The following is a 20,480-nucleotide window of genomic DNA, read 5'->3' as shown; positions in this document are numbered from 1 at the left end:
CCATTATTTAGTCAGCATTTGAGCCACGGACCACTATTTGATAACATTTAGCCTCTCAGACACAAAACTTATTGTTGTCGTTGAATAATATTTTGTCCACAATTCCATGCTGTATTGATGTTGGTACCGTTATAGGAGAGACAACAGGCAAATGTTCACAAAAATAACAATTCTTCTACATTATCTAGTTATATAGACTTCTTGTAAATTAAGTAATGCATGCGGATGTTTAACAATAATTTTCTTGAGTACCGGTAATTCAACTCTCAAGATTTAATTTTACACTCTCCATAATTTAGCTGGGGACTCCCTGGAACCCCCTCAAGGACCATTGGTGGTCCCCGGACCACCGGTCGAGAACCACGGAGCTATAGCTCAACAAGATACTTCATTTGTTACCGAGGACCACGTGGCCTAATGGATAAGGCGTCTGACTTCGAATCAGAAGATTGAGGGTTCGAGTCCCTTCGTGGTTGGTGTACTTTGTACATGTCAAAGTTCCGCGGAACTAACCATTTGGTTCCTAATTAACATTTAGCTCCCTGGAAATAAAAACGTCTGGGTTTCCGAGGCTAGGGACCCCCTCTTTGGGAACCACTGGTCTAGTAACTAGTGGATACATGTAAAATGTATGGGCCAAAAAGTGTATTTTTATATTTTACACAAAAGGTGGTGGTTTCAGAGTCTTCCCACAGCGGATAATTGGTTCTCAGCTCCTTAAAACCACCGCTGTTTTCGGTGAGTTTATCATAGAGTTATAAAAGGAGTTTATAGCTAAAGTATTTATATTTGTATTTTTGTAGTACAGAAATGTAGGCATCATGAATGCTAGTCTCACACGGACTGCCTGTATGGAAATCAAGACAAAACTAAAGTTACTTGTACTCGCAACTTCGTCCATGCTACAGCCATAGATAGATAGATGGCATGTTCTATTATGTATTTAAAATTATGTGGATAATTCGTGTAATTCCCGAGTGAAACAGTAATTTCCATACAGGCAGTCCCGCGGGCAGCCCCTCAGGAGAGTCACACAATTCGATAGACCAACCAAAGTTGGTGTAACACAGTGACAACAACGGAGTCGGACCTGGCGCGAGACTCGAACTGAACAACATGAACATGTAATGTTAAAATAAGACATCTTTCAAAACAAAACGGAGGTAAATATGTTTAAAATAAAATGCTATATCAGCCAATACACCTTTGTTATCGTTAGCGAGGAGTCAGGACTAGTAACAGCCACATTGTGGCACTATATAAAGATGTTGAGTTTCGTCATTAGCTGTGTTTCCAAACTAAAACAAAACCTTGCGTATTTAACCTAAAAATGGTCAAAACGTTTAGTTTTTTTTTCAAACGCGGTTAAACGAACCAATTTAGGAAAAGAACAAACGTTAAAAACGAACGGTCAACACAGGAAAAAATACAAATAAATATACGGTAAATAAATATAGCAATTCGAACCTGCCCCCCCGGAGAACTCGCCAGTTAAGTCGCCGCGGCGAAAATTCTTCATCAATTTCATTCTTTATCAATTTAAATTCTATTCTATCTAATATAATTCTTTATATATTTAAAATTCTTCATCAATGCTGTCTTCATCAGTGTAGCATGTCAAATTCACAGATGTTATAGTTAATTTCCAAAGTGATCAAATTATTTTGTGCAATTAAATGGTCAGCTAGATGATGATAAAAAAAACGTGCAGTATGTGAATACTAATGATAAGTAGGCCTACTATTTCAGGAATTGTTTACTAATGAATTACATTTTCGTTTAGGTACTTTGGTGTTTAAACTTTTAGCATTCCTACCTTCTCTAGTGTTAACTCTAAACAACTATCCTCTCTCTCCCTCTCTCTCTCTCTCAATTCAATGCAATTTAAATGAAGGTGAAGTAAAACAAAAATACACTAAATCGAGGCGAGTTGGTAAACTGGTGAGTTCTCCGGATACCATCTGAACCCCCCACCCCTTTCCCCCTACATATGTTTTTTCCCCCTTTTTACCTCCTCTATGATGATTTCCTGTTTTTTTAGAAGTGTATATTTGTACACGTCTAAATGTTATGATGAATTGAACATGGTGGACCCTGTTGTAGCAACGTAAACAAGTGTAATGCTTTATGGTGTCGTCCACAGTTTTGTATTGCATTGTACTTGAAATGTACTGTAATTCTCCAATCTGTTAATACATTCTTCAATCAATCAATCAATCAAACAAAAACCCGGGGTTGTTAAATTATTTACAGCAGTGGTTTGCAACCCTTTTCGTGCCAATTGTCCATTATTTATTCTGCATTTGAGCCACGGACCACCATTTAATCACATTTAGCCTGTCAGACCCAATACTTGAATCTTAGAATATAGTCATTGAATAAGATGTTGTCCACAATTCCAATTCCATGCTGTGTTGATGTGGTAGCCTACTACCTGGAGAGATAACAGGGCAAATGACAATTCTTCTACATTCTCTAATTGTGTAGACTTCTTGTAAATTAATTAATGCAGATGTTTAACCATAATCTTAACTGTTGAGTAGTGTACAGGTCCATTTGGTTACATTTTTACGCTCTCAAGAGTTAAAGATCTATATCACATTTATCACCAAAGTAATCGATAAGAAACATCGGCTCCCAGCCTTTGGAGAATCACGAACGTGTGCCTTAAAATAGCGTGATCGCTTGTCATAATGTCGCGAAAATCTTTCCACAATCCCCATTGTCAACAAGAGCCACCCGTCCCGCAGGAGGAATTGTGCGGGGCGTGCACATGCTTTTTGGGGTGTCCCCAGATGATAGTGAAGCGACAATTGAAGGACTTTTAACCGTTTTAGTGCCATTCACATGGAACACGAGAACCTACTCTACCTACCTTCTCCGCCAAACGCGAGAAAGCTGTGAACTAGCTTTTAATTTGCTTTTTGATCCGTTTCGATCGTTAGCTGATATTGCTAACGTAAACATCACTCTGGGGCACAAATACACAATGGCCGCGGCCATTTTGAAGATGCGCGCGCATCCACTTATGGGCGCGTTCGGAAATAGCGCACTGTGCAATGCAAACTAATAGGCGAGTGCGCTCCCGGTGCGCATTTCCGAACGCACCCTACATTGCCTGCTCTGTTTTCAGACGGCTGTATCTCAGAAGTGACATTGGAGGGGTAGATTTGGCCCAGACAAGCGTTTTCAACGGCCTGTAGCAGGCGCTGTGATACTCGCGGTCCACTTTTTCCACCACCGACCGAGAGAACAAGCACCAGCGATGTCAATACACACGGAATGGTTTCATAGTAAGATGCGATTAAGGATATTTGGCTCTTCAAAGAAAGTGTTACGCGCGATAAAACCCTGGCAGTACGCAATCGATGGATGAATTAATGCTGGCGGCAATTGGGTTTTAATAGAAAATACCTACAAAGTCGCATAATAACCACCTAACTGTAAAGACAATAAGGGCCGATTCATACTCCTATTTTACCGCTGTAGTGTCTAAATGATTTCGGCTCGTCAGACATTTTCAGTAGCACCGAAGAGCCGACTTTAGGACGGTACCCGCCCCCCCCCCCCCCAAACCTCAAATGACGTCACATTGTAGGCTCTACAGAGCCGAACCCACTTTTATTCGGCTCTAAAATAGGGGTATGAATCGCGCCTAAGTGTGTTGTCTGATGGATTCTTCTGTCCAGTTCCCGGCACGGTGAACAACATGAAGAAGGCGTCCAAGGCCTCAGGAAAAGCCTGCCAGTCATCCCAGGAGGAGTGTGGAGTGTGGCTGGACACTGTGACGCTGAAAGGAAAGGTCAGTCAGCTCAGGAGGAGTGTGGAGCAGTGTTGATTTCGTCGACTGATAACACCTAAATGAAACTAAGCTATGATGACTAAAACTAAGACTAAATATACGGACAATTTCATCAACAACTACACTAAAATGTTAGGAAAGGACTAGTGGACAAGAGATCCAGTATAAGTCATTTTACACTTTGTTGCATGCTGAAAATAGCCGATCTACAAGCTCACAACGCGTCGCAGCAGATAGTTGGACAAAACCAACTATCCCAATATCGTTTTTAACAAATGCCTCGGTATCATCATGTGCAGCACTAACTTTTTGTCCCCCAAATCGCATAGGCCACGCCTACATCATTAAACTCTAAGATCAAACCTTTTTGTTTCGATACAAATTCCAAATGTTGCTGATCTAGACACTCATGTCACATTGTGAGATCACTGCAGATTGGCTATATTATTATTATATTACCTTTTATTTTATATATATAACATGAATAGGACCAGACAACGCTTATTCCATATCCCAGATAGCATCTATTCTCACCACAATATCGATAATCATTGTAATTGTAATATTGATATATTTCCCAGTCTAAATTTCGACTACAAATATATTTTGTTTTGACTGAGCAGCAGCAAACCACCACATACAGTCATGCCTCACTTTACTTACTGAATAGTTTTACATGTCCCGCACTGTCTCATAACACATGATGAGTGTAATGATCATTATTGTTATTTATATAATTTAAGCAGAACCAGAGTGTGCAACGTCCCATCTCTAAATGTTATTTCTATATCATTTAATCCATTTAGACCTGAGGACGATTCTACAAATGTCTTTTGTTTTTCTATATTAGTGGTTCTCAAACTATTTCATGTCAAGGACCCCCAGAATTATCTGTAATTGGCCCGCTGACCCCCATCCAAAAATATGTTGTTCCAGGGACCCCTCCGGAAGCAAAGATTTGAGTTAAAAAACGTTGGCTCTGCCCAGGCGGTGGCGTAACCGTCTGGGCACCCGGTAATCCAGTCGCAGTGTGCCGCGGGTTCGACTCCCGAGCCCGACACGGCCTTTACTGCATGTCTTCCCCCATCTCTCTCCCGTTTCCTGTCAGCCTACTGTCTGTCCCTTCAAAAACCAATAAAAGGCGTAAGCCGAAAAAAAAATATCTTAAAAAAAAAAAAAAAAAGTATAATGCTTACAACACCAAAAGGGGTTCCCGCCCAGGATGGGTTAAGCAGAAGCAGCGTGTGGGGTGGGGCGTCCCGTCTCTAAATGTTATTTCCATATAATTTCAGCAGAAGCAGTGTGCTCGGCGTCCCATCTCCAAACTGCTGAACCCGTCGCTGGGAGGTGGAGGCTACAGTTTGGCCGTGGCTCTGAACTTCACCCAAACCAGAGTCCCCATGCCCAACACCAAACAGAGTTCCATTTCCTCCTTCTTCGCGCCACAAAGCAGAGGTACGTAGGTCAAATAAAAGGCCTCCTGTCCACAAAGCAGAGGTACGTAGGTCAAATAAAAGGCCTCCTGTCCACAAAGCAGAGGTACGTAGGTCAAATAAAAGGCCTCCTGTCCACAAAGCCTTTGTCTTTTATCTGCATGATAGCTTTGATTATGTTTTTGGCCTGAATGTTGACCAATTGTCACAGAATGTCACGATGGTTATGATGACATGCCAGGGGTTCATGTGGTTAGGACTGATTGTACTGGGCAGCGTTCAGGTGTGAATGCGTAACTTTTAGTGTGAAGCAATAGAGCACTGAAGTCTGGCATCAATATCGCTAGAGGGCACTAAGTCCACAGGTTTTTTGTATTTTTTAATTTGTATTGTAATCCCCATAGGGGGATCTTAGATTGCCTCATATAAGAACTATGTTTGAAAAATAAACATATCATCCCGGCCGTTTCACTCATGGATATGAAGAATCAACTGACTGAGAGAAAACGCTAATGTTACTGCTACTGAATTAGTTACATTTTCGCTAGAAACGGACTATCAAATATCAGTGACTTACTGTCATTAACGATACACAGGCACCACCCCAACAATATCGCTGAGACAAGTATGTTTATTTTTTAACCATAATTCCTATATGAGACGATTCTAAGATGACCCCATGTTATTCTCCATAGAGAATAACCTCTGCGAACCAGGGGATGAGAGAGTGACGTCAGGACTTCGGTGCTCTATATGTTGCTAAATAACTGCACTTGTGTTCAGAAAACCTACACCCTGGATAAAGAGATTATGAGAGAACAAAAATAACATGTTTACATTTTCCCATTCCTTGTATTCAACCCGACAGCTCCATCTGAACTGGCAAACAGAGACGTTGTGAACTCAACAACCCCCTCCTCATCATCATCATCATCCTCCTCCTCAACCAGCCCGCCACCCGAGGAATTCAGGCCAAAGCGAAAGCATGAACCGGATGCCGAAGTGCTGGCCTTCCTTAACGGAGAGGAGTTCAGAGGAGAGTGTGCACGCCGCCACCGGGAGAGCGAACGAGCCGCTGAGGACGAGGCGCCGGTCTCGCTCTCCCGCGACGACATACTCCACCTACTCGGACATGTGGACTCGGAACACGACGACGGATATGAAGACATGGAGCCGGAAACAAAGAGGAGGCCGTCTGAAAGCTCCTCACCGCCTGCTGGGGCAGAGCAGTGCAGCCGGGAGGAGGAGGTCCCAGGGAGGCCGTCAGAACCCTCACCCCGAACAGAGAGCCCGTCTGGGGCAGAGCGCTACAGCCGGGAGCACCCGGGGGGCGCCGAGAGCTGCTCCCAGTACAGCTACAGCCTGCCGGTGCCAACCACGGCCCGTAACCAGAGGATACAATACGCCCACTTAACCCAAGACTCTGAGACTAGTAGTCGGTTCAGTCTGACTCACGAGGAACGTCCCACGGCCCGAGGCGAAGGGGAAGGCGGCATCTCTGGGACGGCTCTGCTCTGCGAGGAAGGCTTCAGGGTCTGCGAGGGTGCAGGAGAGGAGAGGAGATCTACCCAGGAGAGGAGAGGAGGTGAGGGGAGGACATGTACGCAGAAGGAGAGAGGAGGAGGAGGAGGAGGAGAGGGGAGGACATGTACGCAGTCGCAGAAGCCTCGCGGATCTCAGCAGGAGGAGGAGGAAAAGGAAAACGACACATCGTCGCCATCGGCTTTAAAATCCCCAAACGAACGCTCGCCGCTCTCTCCACCGCACAGACCTCTGGGAAATCACAACACGCTTATGCAAACGGCGTCGTGGTCCGCCCCTCCTCCCGGGCGACCGTGGAAGCGCGTGCGAGAGGAGGACGCCGCCAGCGGTCTCACCTCGCCATGCAAGAGGCCCAGAGCGCGCAGCTCTCCTCTGAAGAGAGCTCCGTGGAGCGAGCCGGAGCCGGACGACAGCCTGGCCACGCTGTTCACTCAGGTAGGATGACAGGTTTTTGTTAACACTTTGACTACTCTTCACAATTTGCCCGAGTTAATTAACTACAGAACACTTTCGCTGCGATTCGCGAGTTGCCTGAGTTATGTTTTCATTGTTTAATCCACGTTTTTTAATCAGTTTTAAGTCTTATAGTCCGCTAGCCAGAATATGAACCCGGACATGTTGAGTACACCAATGTTTTATGTTAGAAATGTTGAGTATGGGTCCCCAGCATGTAGAAACTGCCGGATGCTAACTTGCATATTATGCTGAGCAATTTCCATAATTGGCATAATATGTGACCATACCATTAACAACCTATAAGGGGGAAAAAAATCTAAATGTCATCATGCTTCATGTTAGCCTGGCTAATAAGCCAGTCGTGTGGTATTTGAGTCTGGAGATGCTGTGTATGGATCTTGTTTCCTGGGGGGCGGGTTCAAACATTTTCTCTTTGACGCAATAAGCCTATCTCACAGAATTTCCCCGCCCCCCTTAATACGCCCCCTTTCGGGGTTAGTGGTGATAGCGTGACGTCACTCCATAGACGCTTCATGTTAACAGAGGTAATTTAAGAAGTCTACAACTTTTGTTTTCTCAAGGTAAGGTTTGTTCTATCTGTTCGAGCTGATTTACCATATTGTTTGCTTCATAATAATATTGGTCTGTCACATTTTTACATTAGAAAATGTACTTAGATTCTCCAGAGAAAAAAACGTGTAAATGCTCATGTTAAAGTCACCACTATTTACCGGAAGTGGGCGTGAAAAACGGGCTGTGAGATAGGCCTATTGGTCAGAGCTACTGTCAGTCAAAGGTCTCAAGCATTGAACGTCACTGTACCAAAGCCCGCCCATATTGCATACCGTGTCCCGATAGGCCACACCAGTTCTCTGGTGTAGGAAATGGGCGTACAATTGAGCCTCTCCAGACCGTAATCCGCCGGCAGGCAATTTCTTTTTGCCAACGGCTGATTCGGTCTGGCTTATTAGCCAGGCTAGCTTTATGTAGCATGTGACGTGTCAAACTAGGGGGTTTTCATGATGCTGGATCCATTCCAAGCCTTAGTTTTGCACAAAAACACTACTTGGGCTAAAAACGGCCATAGCGTCATCACAAATGTCATGATGTCAGCACATTTGGGCAAGTGGCTATGGCCGTTTTTAGCCCAATGAGTTATTTTTTTTGTAAAACTAATGCTTGGAATGGATTCAGCATCATGAAAACCCCATAGTTTGACATTTGTACACTTTCAGAGTTACAGACCCATAAGGGGTCCATTTGGTTCCCAACTATCATTTAACTGGGGACCCCCCCCCTCGGAACTCCCTTGAGGACCCCCTAGGTGTCCCCAGACCCCACTTTAACCCATTTTGGGGCGAGAACCCCTTTTGGTGTTAGCATTATGTTATGCTTTAGCTATTGAAAAATAGCAGAGCTTGTAGGTCTGCTACTTTTGAAAAATCGAAGAACCACTGACACAGCTTTCAGAAAACTGTCAGGATGTAGAAGACATTTTTAGAATCTGATCTCAGGTCAAAATGGGTTAAGAAACCACTGGATTAGATGTGGACTAATATGTAAATCATTGTGACAAACATCCTACACTCAGGACTCGGAGGGCTTCAGGGTGATCGCTCACCGCCGAGGACGAGGAGGAGGAGGAGGAGGAGGAGGAGGAGGAGTGACGGCGTCAGCCTGGAGTCCACTGAAGGAGCATGGAGGCAACCACAGAACGCTGTCTCTGAAGACCTCTGTGGACGAGGAGGAGGAGGAGATGCTCTTCACTCAGGACTCTCAGGGGAACGTGGTCATCAAACACTGACACAGACAGACATATTCACACCGAGTCTGTTTGATTCTATGGGCTCCATTTCCGTCACCGCTAAACCCCTTATCCCTAAACTTCTTTGCCTTTTTTTTAATATTTTTTTATTTTGAAAAAAGTTTTTGAATAGTTCAACTAGCCAATCTACATTGACACGTTGTGAGCTTGTAGACTTAAAGGAGCATTCAGTGATTTGGGTGATTTGGAAAACCACCCAGTCCGCCCCGGTAGCAAAATGTGCACATGCACGCTCTACAGTGGGGGGGAAGTGCAACAGGCCAACAGCATGTGCACCAAGGCTCGATCATGATTGGAGGAAGGCCCCTCTCATCCTGATTGGATGAAGGCTTTGCCACCCGCCACCAAAACTGAAACTAGGGTTGTTGTTTTTTTACCGCAGGGGCTCACTGGGGACTGGGAAGAACTCCTTATATGGTCAGCACACTCTATGGTATGGAGGATTATCCCCAAAAAAAAAGAAAAATTAAGTGGATTTGAATGAAGTGAAATCACCGAATATACCTTTAAACTATTCAAATGTTTTGCAAAATAGTAACAACAAAGAAGTTTAGGCATAAGGGGTGTAGCGGTGACGAGAATGGAACCCAAAGTGTTCCCGAATACCATTGGCCTGGTGGTTCATGGTCATCAAAACACACACACACACACACACACACACAGCAGTGTTGTTTTTGGCAGCAAAATGCGATTTACGTTTTTAGTCATCTAGTCTTTTTGAATAGTTTTCATTTAGTTTTAGTCACCTGGAATGTTTTAGTGTTACTCTAGTTTTAGTCAACTAAATGTCATGCGATCCAAGTCGACTAAAATGTATTTCGGCGTGCCTTGATGCCGTCGTAATGGCAGATTTTACACTTGCTGAAAATAGCCGATCTACAAGCTCACAACACGTTGTAGATCAGCTATTTTCAGCATGCAACCAAGTGTAAAATGAGTTGACTCATACTGGATCTCTTGTCCCTTCCTAAGAACGAAATTAACATTGCCTGGATGCAACTGGGACGTATCCTCAGTGATGTATCCCATGGTCATCAGGGTTTCGGGTCTCTGGAACATCATACCCCTCACTCGTGATCAAGTCCCGACTTATGTCCCAGTAGCTACCCTCGATCAGACCACTAAGGAAAGACAGGGCCGCACAATCCGTTGGAACCACTCCGGAACTACTATGCCGGGACTGAGAGGTACTATTCTGGTAAGTTTCCGCTGGGCAACGGTAGTACTGCAGACTCCACTTGCGGCTCGAATGGCCCTCCTAAAGGCCTCATCGAAGGTTTTTGGGCTTCCTCCTCACGGAGGACACAGGCTGGGGCGCTAACCCATACTGCTCCCCTCCTCACGGAGGACACAGGCTGGGGTAACCCATACTGCTCCCGGGGTGCCGTCTACATTCCGGCTGTCACCCGTCTCTCCGGTGGTCACCAGACTATACCTGGTTGTCACATAGTCTATTCCTATGAGTCACTCCAAACAGTACCTCAGAACGAAAATAACATCGCCTGGATGCAACTGGGACGTATCCTCAGTGATGTATCCCTAACATTTTAGTCTAGTCGATATATTTAGTTTTAGTCATCATAGCTTAGTTTTCATTTAGTTTTCGCCTGTGAAAAAAGGTAGTCGATGAATTTGAATGTGGAGAGGCCAGCGGGGGTCTCAAACACAAAGCAAGGGTGGCAGATTCCGCCACCAACTCAGCTTCCTCCTCACGGCGAGTTGATTCTGCACCCTAGCGGATTCGACCGTTATCACTGTATTAACCCATTTTGACCTGAGATCAGATTCTAAAAATGTCTTCTACATCCTGACAGTTTTCTGAAAAAGCTATGTTTCTATGTCAGTCGTTCTTCGATTTAAAAATAAATAGCAGACCTACAAGCTCGTACGCCACTCGGTGGATGTAACTCGGACGGCGCTGAGTCGGGTCTGGTGGCCGCCACAACGCTCGGCACGGCGACTCGTGCCGGCCAGCGCCTCGCATGCCTCAAGGCCACCAGACACGGCGCGCCTCCGTCATTGACATCAGTGACACAACAATACCATTATCACCCGTCACTCACAATATGTGATAATGACATACTGAAACAGTGAGTATGCCAGTATGGCCATATTGGCCCTATTCGAAGGTGCTGATAACGGTTGATTTTGTGTATTTAATACAGAGATAACGGTCGAATGGGGTGCAGAGGTTGCTACAGGCTGAGGCTTAGCATTGCCTCTTGTTGTCCATCTCCAACAGGCTCGTCCAGATTGTACAGATGGTTGGACAACTTTGGCGCTGGTTGTAGCCTGGCTGTGGCTGGACAAGAGCTGTGCGGCTCCTGGTCATTCTTTTCCCACTACAGGCTTGTTTGGCTGCTGGTTCAGCTTTGTTAAACGTGTGCCGCGGGGTCTGTGGCACTTTCACCGCTGCCTCAAAGGGTTTGGCAACCGGAAGCTGTAGGGAGAATGAGTCTGTGGGGATGAAATAAGCCCACCTTAAAAAGACCCCCTTATGTTCCTTCTCCCTCTTCTCCTTCTCCTTTATTAAGCTCTTAGTCGCCTTCCATCTTTTAAGCATCTCCAGTCGTTGTGCGCCAGCCGAGTCTTTAGCCGACTGTCCAACCCTTGGCGCCGTCTCCTTAAAGGAGAATTCCATGCTAGAAGGCTTTCTTACCTTTCTTTGTAGTCGTTACATCCCCACCAAAGAGGTCCATGTGTTTTTTTTGTGCAAAAACTCCTTATTGGCTATTTCCCCTACCATAAGACCTCAATGAATTGAATGGGGCTATGGGTCGCTTATTTCCATCGAAATAAGTAGTAAAGTGTGCCGCTTGGGATATTATTTACATTATGAAGAGAGGATATATACAAAATAATAATAATTTTGAGCGATGGACACCCCATAGCCCCATTCAATTCCCATTCCATTCAATGCAATTCATTTAGGGCTTATGGTAGGGGAAATAGCCAATAAGTTGCTTTTGCACAAAATAACACCTGGACCTCTTTGGTGGGGACGTAACAACTACAAAGAAAGGTAAGAAAGCCTTTTAGTATGGAATTCTCCTTTAACATTGGAGATGTTGACTGCCATGATGGAGGCCTCTTAGTTGACGAAAACAACACTGCATCGAGGTCCATTATTTACTCTGCATTTGAGCCACGGACCACCATTTGGTGACATTTAGACCTCTCAGACCCAACACTTGTCTTTAGGCGATTTTGTCCACAATTCCATGCTGTATTGATTGATGTGAGCATATGTTCTCTAACTGTGTAGCCTTCCTGTAAATTAAGTAATACAGATGTTTAACAATAATTTAACTTTTGAGAGCGCATAAAATGAAACCAAATGGACCGGATATAAGGGTCCATTTGGTTACCAACTCTCTTATCGTTTATTAGAATTCATATGAATTTGAGTTGTTCTGATACAGATGGCAGTATCCAATACGGCCTAAAATGCTGTATCGGCCAGTATGCCACTTAATTTACCAAATGGTATTTCATTTACAGTAATATTTGGAATGCTTATTAATTAGAAATTCTATTTGTTGGTTCTCAAACGTCTTAATTTTATGGACGGTCAGAGTCATTGAGTCTACAAATGGTGACCCTTCCCTTAGTCCATTTGGTTCCGTTTGTACACTCTCGGAGTTACAGACCCGGATTGGAACCGCCTGGACGCCATTTATAGAACCACTGTCGTAGAATTTCACGCTGGTATCGGATCGGTGTTCGGTCGGTGTTGACCGATACGCTAGTTATCGGAATAGTTATCGTGAAGGAGCTGTACGGTACTGTACACCTCTTTAACCATTTAGGCCTGACGTCAAAATAAAAAAAACGTTCGCTCTGAAAGAATATATATTCAAAGATTTGTGCCGCATTTTTACGATTTTTCAAAAATAGCAGACCTACAAGCTCGTAGCGTGCCACTCGGTGACGCGCTATGAGCTTGTAGATCTGCTATTTTTCAATAGCTAAAGTATAACAATGCTTAGTTAAAACACCAAAAGGGGTTCCCGTCCAGAATCGGTTAACGCCCAACAAGAGGGACACCTCTGGCTAGTGGCTAATAACACGCTGTATGTTCTTCGACAAAAATGACACTTTCAGCTGAAAAAGAAAAAAAACGTCGATTTCACATTTTTGGTTGACAAAGTTTAAATTATTAGTCTTCCGTTCATGGCTTGTGTTTTATGTTCTAAATGCATGTCCCTTTTTTTTAAATGGTCATTAAGCCCAAAACGACTGTGGTTTACCTTAAAAAAAACGTTTTGTCCCAACGCAACCCTTTGGTGTGGTTTGGGCTTTAGACCTGGTATCACTTCTTACTTGAGATTGAATGAGATTTTGTGTATAATGGATATAATGGTCAAATGGATTTATATCGGACTGACGGTTCCATGTTTTGTTTTGTTTTTTAATAAGCCCTCCCTGTGGGTTGTGCCATGAGTTTGTAGCCTGTTTAGTGACTGATGTATTATTATTATTATTATTATTGCTCTCCTATAGTCATCATTGTGGAGTAACCTCAACATTAAACTCTTTACTTGTACAGTAACCACCTGAGACCAGACACAAGCACTGACTGGAGCTTTTCATTTTATTTGAAAAATGACAATTACATAAATGAATTTCAGCTTAATTAAAAGTGGTGAAAAGCACTAGGTGTATGTGTGTGCTAGTGTTCCTCTCTGCTGCTGGTATACTTGTCTTAATACAAGAATGTATTCACACACACGTTACAATATAGTATCTAGACGTGTTGCAGTGGACAATAAATGACATGGGTTGACAGCTTGGATTAAAACTACAAACAGTGCGTGTATACTTCATTCCTAATCACGTACTAAGTGCGAGACACAGCTAAAATAGCCCTTTATGGTTAAATATCTGTTCTTGACATTGATCTGAAGAATGGATTTATTACACACAGTACTGAGCGATGCAGTCACGTCATCTCATCACACGCTAATGCAAGAAGTGCACTAGCTGAAACTACATGACGACACCACACTATTGGGCTAGCATACATAGACAATGTACAATGAAACCAAGCATGGGCAGTGTTACTGAGGCAGGGGCTGAAATTCCGATAAATAGCCGATCTACAAGCTCTCAATGAGTTGCGCTGCGACGCGTTGAGAGCTTGTAGATCGGCTGTGTTCCGGGTGCGACGTCACCCCGCACTCGTTGGCTACTGGAGATGTGGCGATGACATGGATTTCTAAACAAATTGCTGCGTTCAATATCAGGAGAGTTCGGGGGAAAAAAGCAATTCTCGGGTATGGCATGGAAAGGAGAGGAGGGGCATTTGCATTTCTTTAGTAAATGCTGCATTCGTGGTCTGGAGAGGGCAGTCGTGTTACAGACTGGGTAAAAGGGCAGGGGCTGAAGCCCCCTTTGATGTCTGTGTGCACGTGCCTGTGGAGTTGGCCACCAATTATTGTACTGTATGTGGGGGGAAAAAAAGTTGAATGGTGCAATCCATAAATAACCTTTTGTGTCTGATTCTGTGTGGTGGGTTATATTATTACAATGTGTCTGTGTTATATGGTCGAGTGATATTAATACAATGCATCTAGAAACAGTGGGCCCAATTTAGTGAAAATAGCTGATCTACAAGGACATCAGGTAGATCAGCTTATTTTCACTACTAGTTTTTTTTTTTAATTCATGGGATTCCATAGATTGTTTCTTTTATTTCTTCATAAAATTACTGAAAACAATTTAATTTGTTTTTAATTCATGAAATAATTAACTTTTTGGGGGAAATGTTTTTTGAAAATGTTTTGAAATAATAATTAAAAACAAAACTGTAGGAAACATGAACATGAACCCAGTGTTTGGTACTAAAACAGTGATCTGTACTCTGTTCCATTCAGATCCCGTGGTCAGGTAGGACACCTACTGGTCAACAGGAGCTATTGCATGAAAGTCAACGGGACAAAATCAGCATAGTTTGTCTCTACTGTAGTAAATCTAATCCAATGACGAAACATCATGAAAGGAGACAGAATCACTGTTGGGCAGAAACTTTAGTTACTAGTCATATATTACTGTAATATTATTTATTTTCCCAGTAACGAGTAAAGTAAGGTATTACTCTGCCAAAACAGTAATATTATACCTACACGTATTTACTTTGTAAAAATAGCACATATTACTTTTTAGTTTTAGTTTTGTTGGCTTGAAAACATTTCATTTAAAAGGTTGAAAGAGATTGCTGCTTTATTTTATAGCCATTTTAGCTGATTGGTGACTCTTATTATCATCATTCAATCAAAACAATTGGATTCAGTTCTAAAAGAAGCTGACTAAACACATTGTGTACATCCCTTTTTCGCGGGTAGAGGGGGGCACTAAAGTAATATGTAATATTATATATATATATATATATTCAGCCCCTGCCCTTTTTACCCGTCTGTAAAACAACTGCCCTTTCCAGACCACGAATGCAGCATTTACTACATGGTGAAAGAAATGCAAATGCTACTCCTTTCCATGCCATGCTGGAAGGCAGCATTCAGGAGAATTGCCTTTCCCCCCCCGAAGTCTCCTGAACTTGAACGCAGCATTTTGCGCTGAACTAATTTGTTTCGAAATCCATGTCGTTACACCGTATCTCCAGTATAGATAAAGACTGCTGGGTTGCGCCCCGAAAGTAGCTGATCTACAAGCTCTCAACGCGTCGCAGCGTGACGCGTTGAGAGCTTGTAGATCTGCTATTTTCGCATTTTCTTGTCTAAAAGTGCCCTCTTACGGGATATCAGCCCCTGCCTCTCGAACACTCTGCATGTCCCTGGACAGAATACACCCTGGGTCATAATTTGAAACATAATGAAAGGTAGACAGAATACACCCTGGGTCATATTATGAAGTTGATCTGGTAAAAAGAAGAACACAGCCTTAAATGCCTTGGCACACAAATATGAGACAGTGGAGAGATGGACTATGCTACAAGTTTAATTTCATTACCTTAAATTTCCTTAAGTATACCTTGATTTGAAAGCTTGGAAGGATAGCAGATCTACAAGCTCTCAACATGTCATGCTGCAATGCGTTGTGGGCTTGTAGATTTTGATTACAAATAAAAAAAGACAAAAATAAACGGAAGAAAAAAAATGTAAGAGCTACAGCACATTGAAAATCCCTTTTAGATCTTTCTTTGACTGGATGGATGGATGGAAGCAGTGACAGGCATAGTTCGGATTATTTGGAATTGTTTTTGGAGATCGCCGATATTGGTATCGTCTCTAGACTCTCGCTGACCCTCATTCCTTTCTGTTGCCGTTGCTACAAAACAGACTAACAATAACATTCCAGTGGACATTTCCAACCGGGCGCGCCGCTGGCTGCTATTCTTGGCCATATTCATTGTCAAGAAGTGTCCTGAGAATTTCAAACATTGATTGGCCGAAAAGAGACAAAATAGCAGATCTACAAGCTCGCGGGGCCGGTTTATTTGTCATGACAAAGTAGGGCTTAATTGGCTGAAACAGGTACGGTACTTCAGTGGGATTGTGTGCGAAACTATGATGGTGATGGTGATGGTGATGGTGATGGTGATGGTGATGATGATGGTGATGATGATGAAGAAGGTGCAGGGATCAGCCAGCGATCTCCGTGGGCTCCGTCACCAGCTTGGTTCCGTCCCAAACCGTCTTGAACTGTTCGGGGACCGGAAACTCTCTCTGCAGAACCAAAGAAAGGGTATATTTATTCATTATAGTATCTCATAAATATATATTTTTTTGCCAGGTGTGAAACAGCCTGGCTTACATTTGCACGCACCACTACTGACGACCGTAAAGACCACTCTAAACACCACCTATAGACATGATTGGCTAGCCTCCTAGCGGCAACAAGCCATGGACAGAGATGAATTGGTTTTCTAGTATAGTCGGATCAGGAAAAATCGAATTATTGGATCGGGAGCAAATCTACAACGGTCTATACCAGGGGTGGGCAACTTTGACGATGGAGAGGGCCACTATATTTCCACACTCACTCCCTAGGGCCATATATTACTGTCGTCGCAAAAATAGCCGATCTACAAGCTCAAAACGTGTCGCGCTGCGGCGCGTTTTGAGCTTGTAGATCGGCTATTTTTGCTATATTCGAATTGAAATGTTGAAAAAAAATATTTTTTACTATTTTTGAATTGGAATCCTGAAAATTAACATTTTTATGTAATTTCAAATGCCTTTTAATTATACTTGTGTTGAGCAATGAGCTACTAATTTAGACTGAAGTAATTAAAGCGGGTCATGTTTGCATGTTGTGGAATTGTAAACAGCTGAAACCAATATTATATCAGTATCCTGACATTAACCTGAGGGCCACATTAAGTGAAGGTGGGGGCCGCATGTGGCCCCCGGGCCGCCAGTTGCCCACCCCTGGTCTATACTGTAGGTGTTGAGAGTTAAAAGTATTTTATGCTTTTCAAATGGGGGTCCGCGGGCTAATTCGTGTCAATTTGGGGGTCCTTGACATGAAAAGGTTTTGGAACCACTGCAATATAGGGAACTTCAGAAAATCCTACTGGACTTTTCAAAGTTTGATATAACCCAATAGGATCCTATTGGAACTTTGGAAAATCCAATTGGATTTTCCAAAGTTTCAATAGGATTCTATTGGAACTTCGGAAACTCCAGTAGGATTTTCTGAAGTTCCCTATTGCAGTGGTTCCCAAACATTTTCATATGTCAAGGACCCCCAAATTGACACTAATTAGCCCACGGACCCCCATTTGAAAAGATATGCCAGGGACCCGCCCCCATATATAATCCTATAGGATTGTGTTGGACATTTGTACAATCCAATAGGATTCCTATATGATTTTCCTATTGGAAATTTCTGACTAGGGATAGCCCAGAGTGTAGAGTAGGAGAGTAGCGACACGCTTTGATCTCGCCGCAAAGCGGGTGCCTATGGGATATAGTTCCAAATATTGCTCCTATGGCTGGAACTGTCCCATTGAGATAGAATGAGCACTTGTGCTTAATCATCATCATCATCATCATACTATAATCACATCATCATCATCATCATCATCATCATCATCATCATCATCATCATCATCATCATCATAGAATGAGCACTTGTGCTTAATCATCATCATCATCATCATCATCATACTATAATCACATCATCATCATCATCATCATCATCATCATCATCATCATCATCATCATCATACTATAATTCAGTCAATGTCTGTCTGAATGAATGAATGAATGTACACCGCCGTATCTCCTCACCACCTGCACCAATCGCTCCCACTTTTCACATTGACCATAATAATATGGAGGTCTTAACGAAGCCCTTTTTTTGATTTTACACATTAATGATTAATAATGAATTTATTAGTGAATTAAAAACGCACCCAGGGCGCAGTACCCCCGGCGGCCACAAGGGGGGGGGGGGGGCAATATCTCACAACGGGTAAGGGCTAGTAATATTAATTGTGATAGTTTTGTGGACACGCCTTACAGTAGTCTATAGGGTACAGTACATGTAGATCTGCTATTTTCACTGCATGTTTTTTATTGATGAAGATTTTAAGTAGGCTAATTATTAGAATGCTTTTTAATGTAATATGATTATCGTTATAAACCATGAATATGTATGAGTTCTTATAACTATAATTATACAGTGTTATAAGAAGATTATAATGCATTATACACGTGTTTAATGCATTATCACTTCACTGTCATCTGGGCCCCCCAAAATCATACGGGGTCCTGACCCACAGGTTGAGAACCAGTGATCTAACCAACTTGACCAGCTCATCAGCTGGGCTTTGCTGGTCTGTCCAGCCATCTGACCATAATGGTAAGGCTGGTCTTCGGTCCACTCATTTGACCAGCAGAACCAGCTACCAGCATGGCATTGCTGGTCTGTCCATCTGACCAGCTAAGTCCAGATGGTAAGCTGGTCTTTGCTGGTCAGTCCACCCATTTGACCAGTAAAGACCAGCTACCAGCTTGGCATTGCTGGTCCTCCAGCCAGCCAGCTGGCTCACCAGCAAAGACCAGCAGAATCCAGCCTTAGACCAGCTAACCAAATACACTGACAAACCAGCAAGACCAGTCTGACCAGCATGTCCAGCCTGGTATACCATCTAAACCAGCCTAAGACCAGCTAAGACCAGCAACCATCATACGCTGGTTTCTGCTGTTTTTTTCAGCAGGGGTAGGCTAAAAATAATTGATACATATTATTTTGGACTCTGTATGGGTCTGGAACTTGATGAATTGAACATGGTGGACCCTGTTGTAAACAAGTGTAATGCTTAATTGGGTCGTCCACTCACAGTTAACAGCCTTTGTATTGAGTTTGTGCTTGAAATGTACTGTAATTCTGCAAACTGTTAATACAATTTTCAATCAATCAAAAAGTCAGCTACTGTACCACCCGGGTCCGTCTTTTCCGTTCATAAAGATATATTTTAAAATATCTGTACATTTTATTTTTTATTTTAATTTCCATTTCTGCTAAGCAGTGTGGATGTCAGACTTCATGTGACGGGCCTATGACGTCACTCATCTATGACATCAGTCATCTATGACATCAGTCATCTATGACGTCACATCAGTCATCCCTCCATCTTTCAGCCTGATCAGAGCCCCATTGACTTCCATTACAATATGACCAGGAGATGTCTATGTGTCAAATTCTACTATATCACACACACACACACACACACACACACACACACACACACACACACACACACACACGCACACGACACACACACACACACACGACACACACACACACACGACACACACACACTCACATAGTCGTCGTCTCCTGTGGGGACCATGATGTTCATCTCAGAACTCATGGCGCTGACGATGTCACAGTCCAGCGATGCCTTGCTCAAGAACACCTGGCAGCCCTCCGTCTTGTTGATGGACATGGTGGGGACTTTACCCAACACCTGGTAATAATAATAATAATAATAATAATAATAATAATAATAATAATAATAACAACAATAAACATTTCACTAGGCCTATATGATGGACATGACTTTACCCAACACTTAATAATAATAATAAATAATAATAATAATAATATTTGATGATGATGATGATGATGATAATGATAATGATAATGATAATAATAATAATAATAATAATAATAATTGTAATAATAATAATAATAATAATAATCATCATCATCATCATCATCTTCATCATCACTGACTCACCTGTAACTGAACGGACTTGGAGTTGATGATCTCCACGATACCGACCACGTTCTCAAACACCAGACCCAGCTTCTTACACTTGTCTGTGGACATTTGGAAGTGAAGAACATTTGAAACATGTGCGAGACGTGGCTCAAAGCATTTCCGGGGGCCAAAAACGTTGGGAACCCAAATGGCAACTCACTGTGAAACCCTTGCGGGTCTTTTTTT

At 42.9% G+C, this 20,480-nt stretch overlaps 2 protein-coding genes across 4 annotated transcripts in view; one reads left to right on the top strand and one right to left on the bottom strand.

The window, feature by feature from the left end:
• The first annotated feature begins 627 nt into the window (after nucleotides 1–627).
• On the top strand, nucleotides 628–13,713 carry aunip (aurora kinase A and ninein interacting protein). 3 transcript variants are annotated; one of them, XM_079523367.1, is made up of 5 exons: nucleotides 628–738; nucleotides 3,690–3,802; nucleotides 5,095–5,257; nucleotides 6,104–7,212; nucleotides 8,825–13,713. In XM_079523367.1, the coding sequence occupies exons 2-5, from the start codon at nucleotides 3,710–3,712 to the stop codon at nucleotides 9,035–9,037; spliced, it is 1,578 nt and encodes a 525-aa protein (XP_079379493.1). In that variant the 5' UTR covers nucleotides 628–738; nucleotides 3,690–3,709; the 3' UTR covers nucleotides 9,038–13,713. The 3 variants fall into 3 exon arrangements, with proteins under 3 accessions (XP_079379493.1, XP_079379491.1, XP_079379492.1); XM_079523365.1 differs by lacking the exon at nucleotides 628–738 and adding an exon at nucleotides 1,062–1,163; XM_079523366.1 differs by lacking the exon at nucleotides 628–738 and adding an exon at nucleotides 1,342–1,443.
• A 2,649-nt stretch (nucleotides 13,714–16,362) lies between these two features.
• cap2 (cyclase associated actin cytoskeleton regulatory protein 2) overlaps nucleotides 16,363–20,480 on the bottom strand; it is a 63,684-nt gene continuing 59,566 nt past the window's right edge. Inside the window, exons 11-13 of the mRNA XM_079523268.1 lie at nucleotides 20,271–20,353; nucleotides 19,854–19,997; nucleotides 16,363–16,743 (exon numbers count right to left, since the gene is read on the bottom strand). Of these exons, the coding sequence (XP_079379394.1) occupies nucleotides 16,660–16,743; nucleotides 19,854–19,997; nucleotides 20,271–20,353 (311 nt within the window). The 3' untranslated portion in view covers nucleotides 16,363–16,659. The remainder of the gene's footprint in view (nucleotides 16,744–19,853; nucleotides 19,998–20,270; nucleotides 20,354–20,480) is intronic.

The sequence above is a fragment of the Electrona antarctica genome (genome assembly GCF_951216825.1).
Source record: "Electrona antarctica genome assembly, chromosome: 15".
NCBI lineage: Eukaryota > Metazoa > Chordata > Actinopteri > Myctophiformes > Myctophidae > Electrona > Electrona antarctica.
This window is presented reverse-complemented; position numbering and strand designations above follow the sequence as displayed.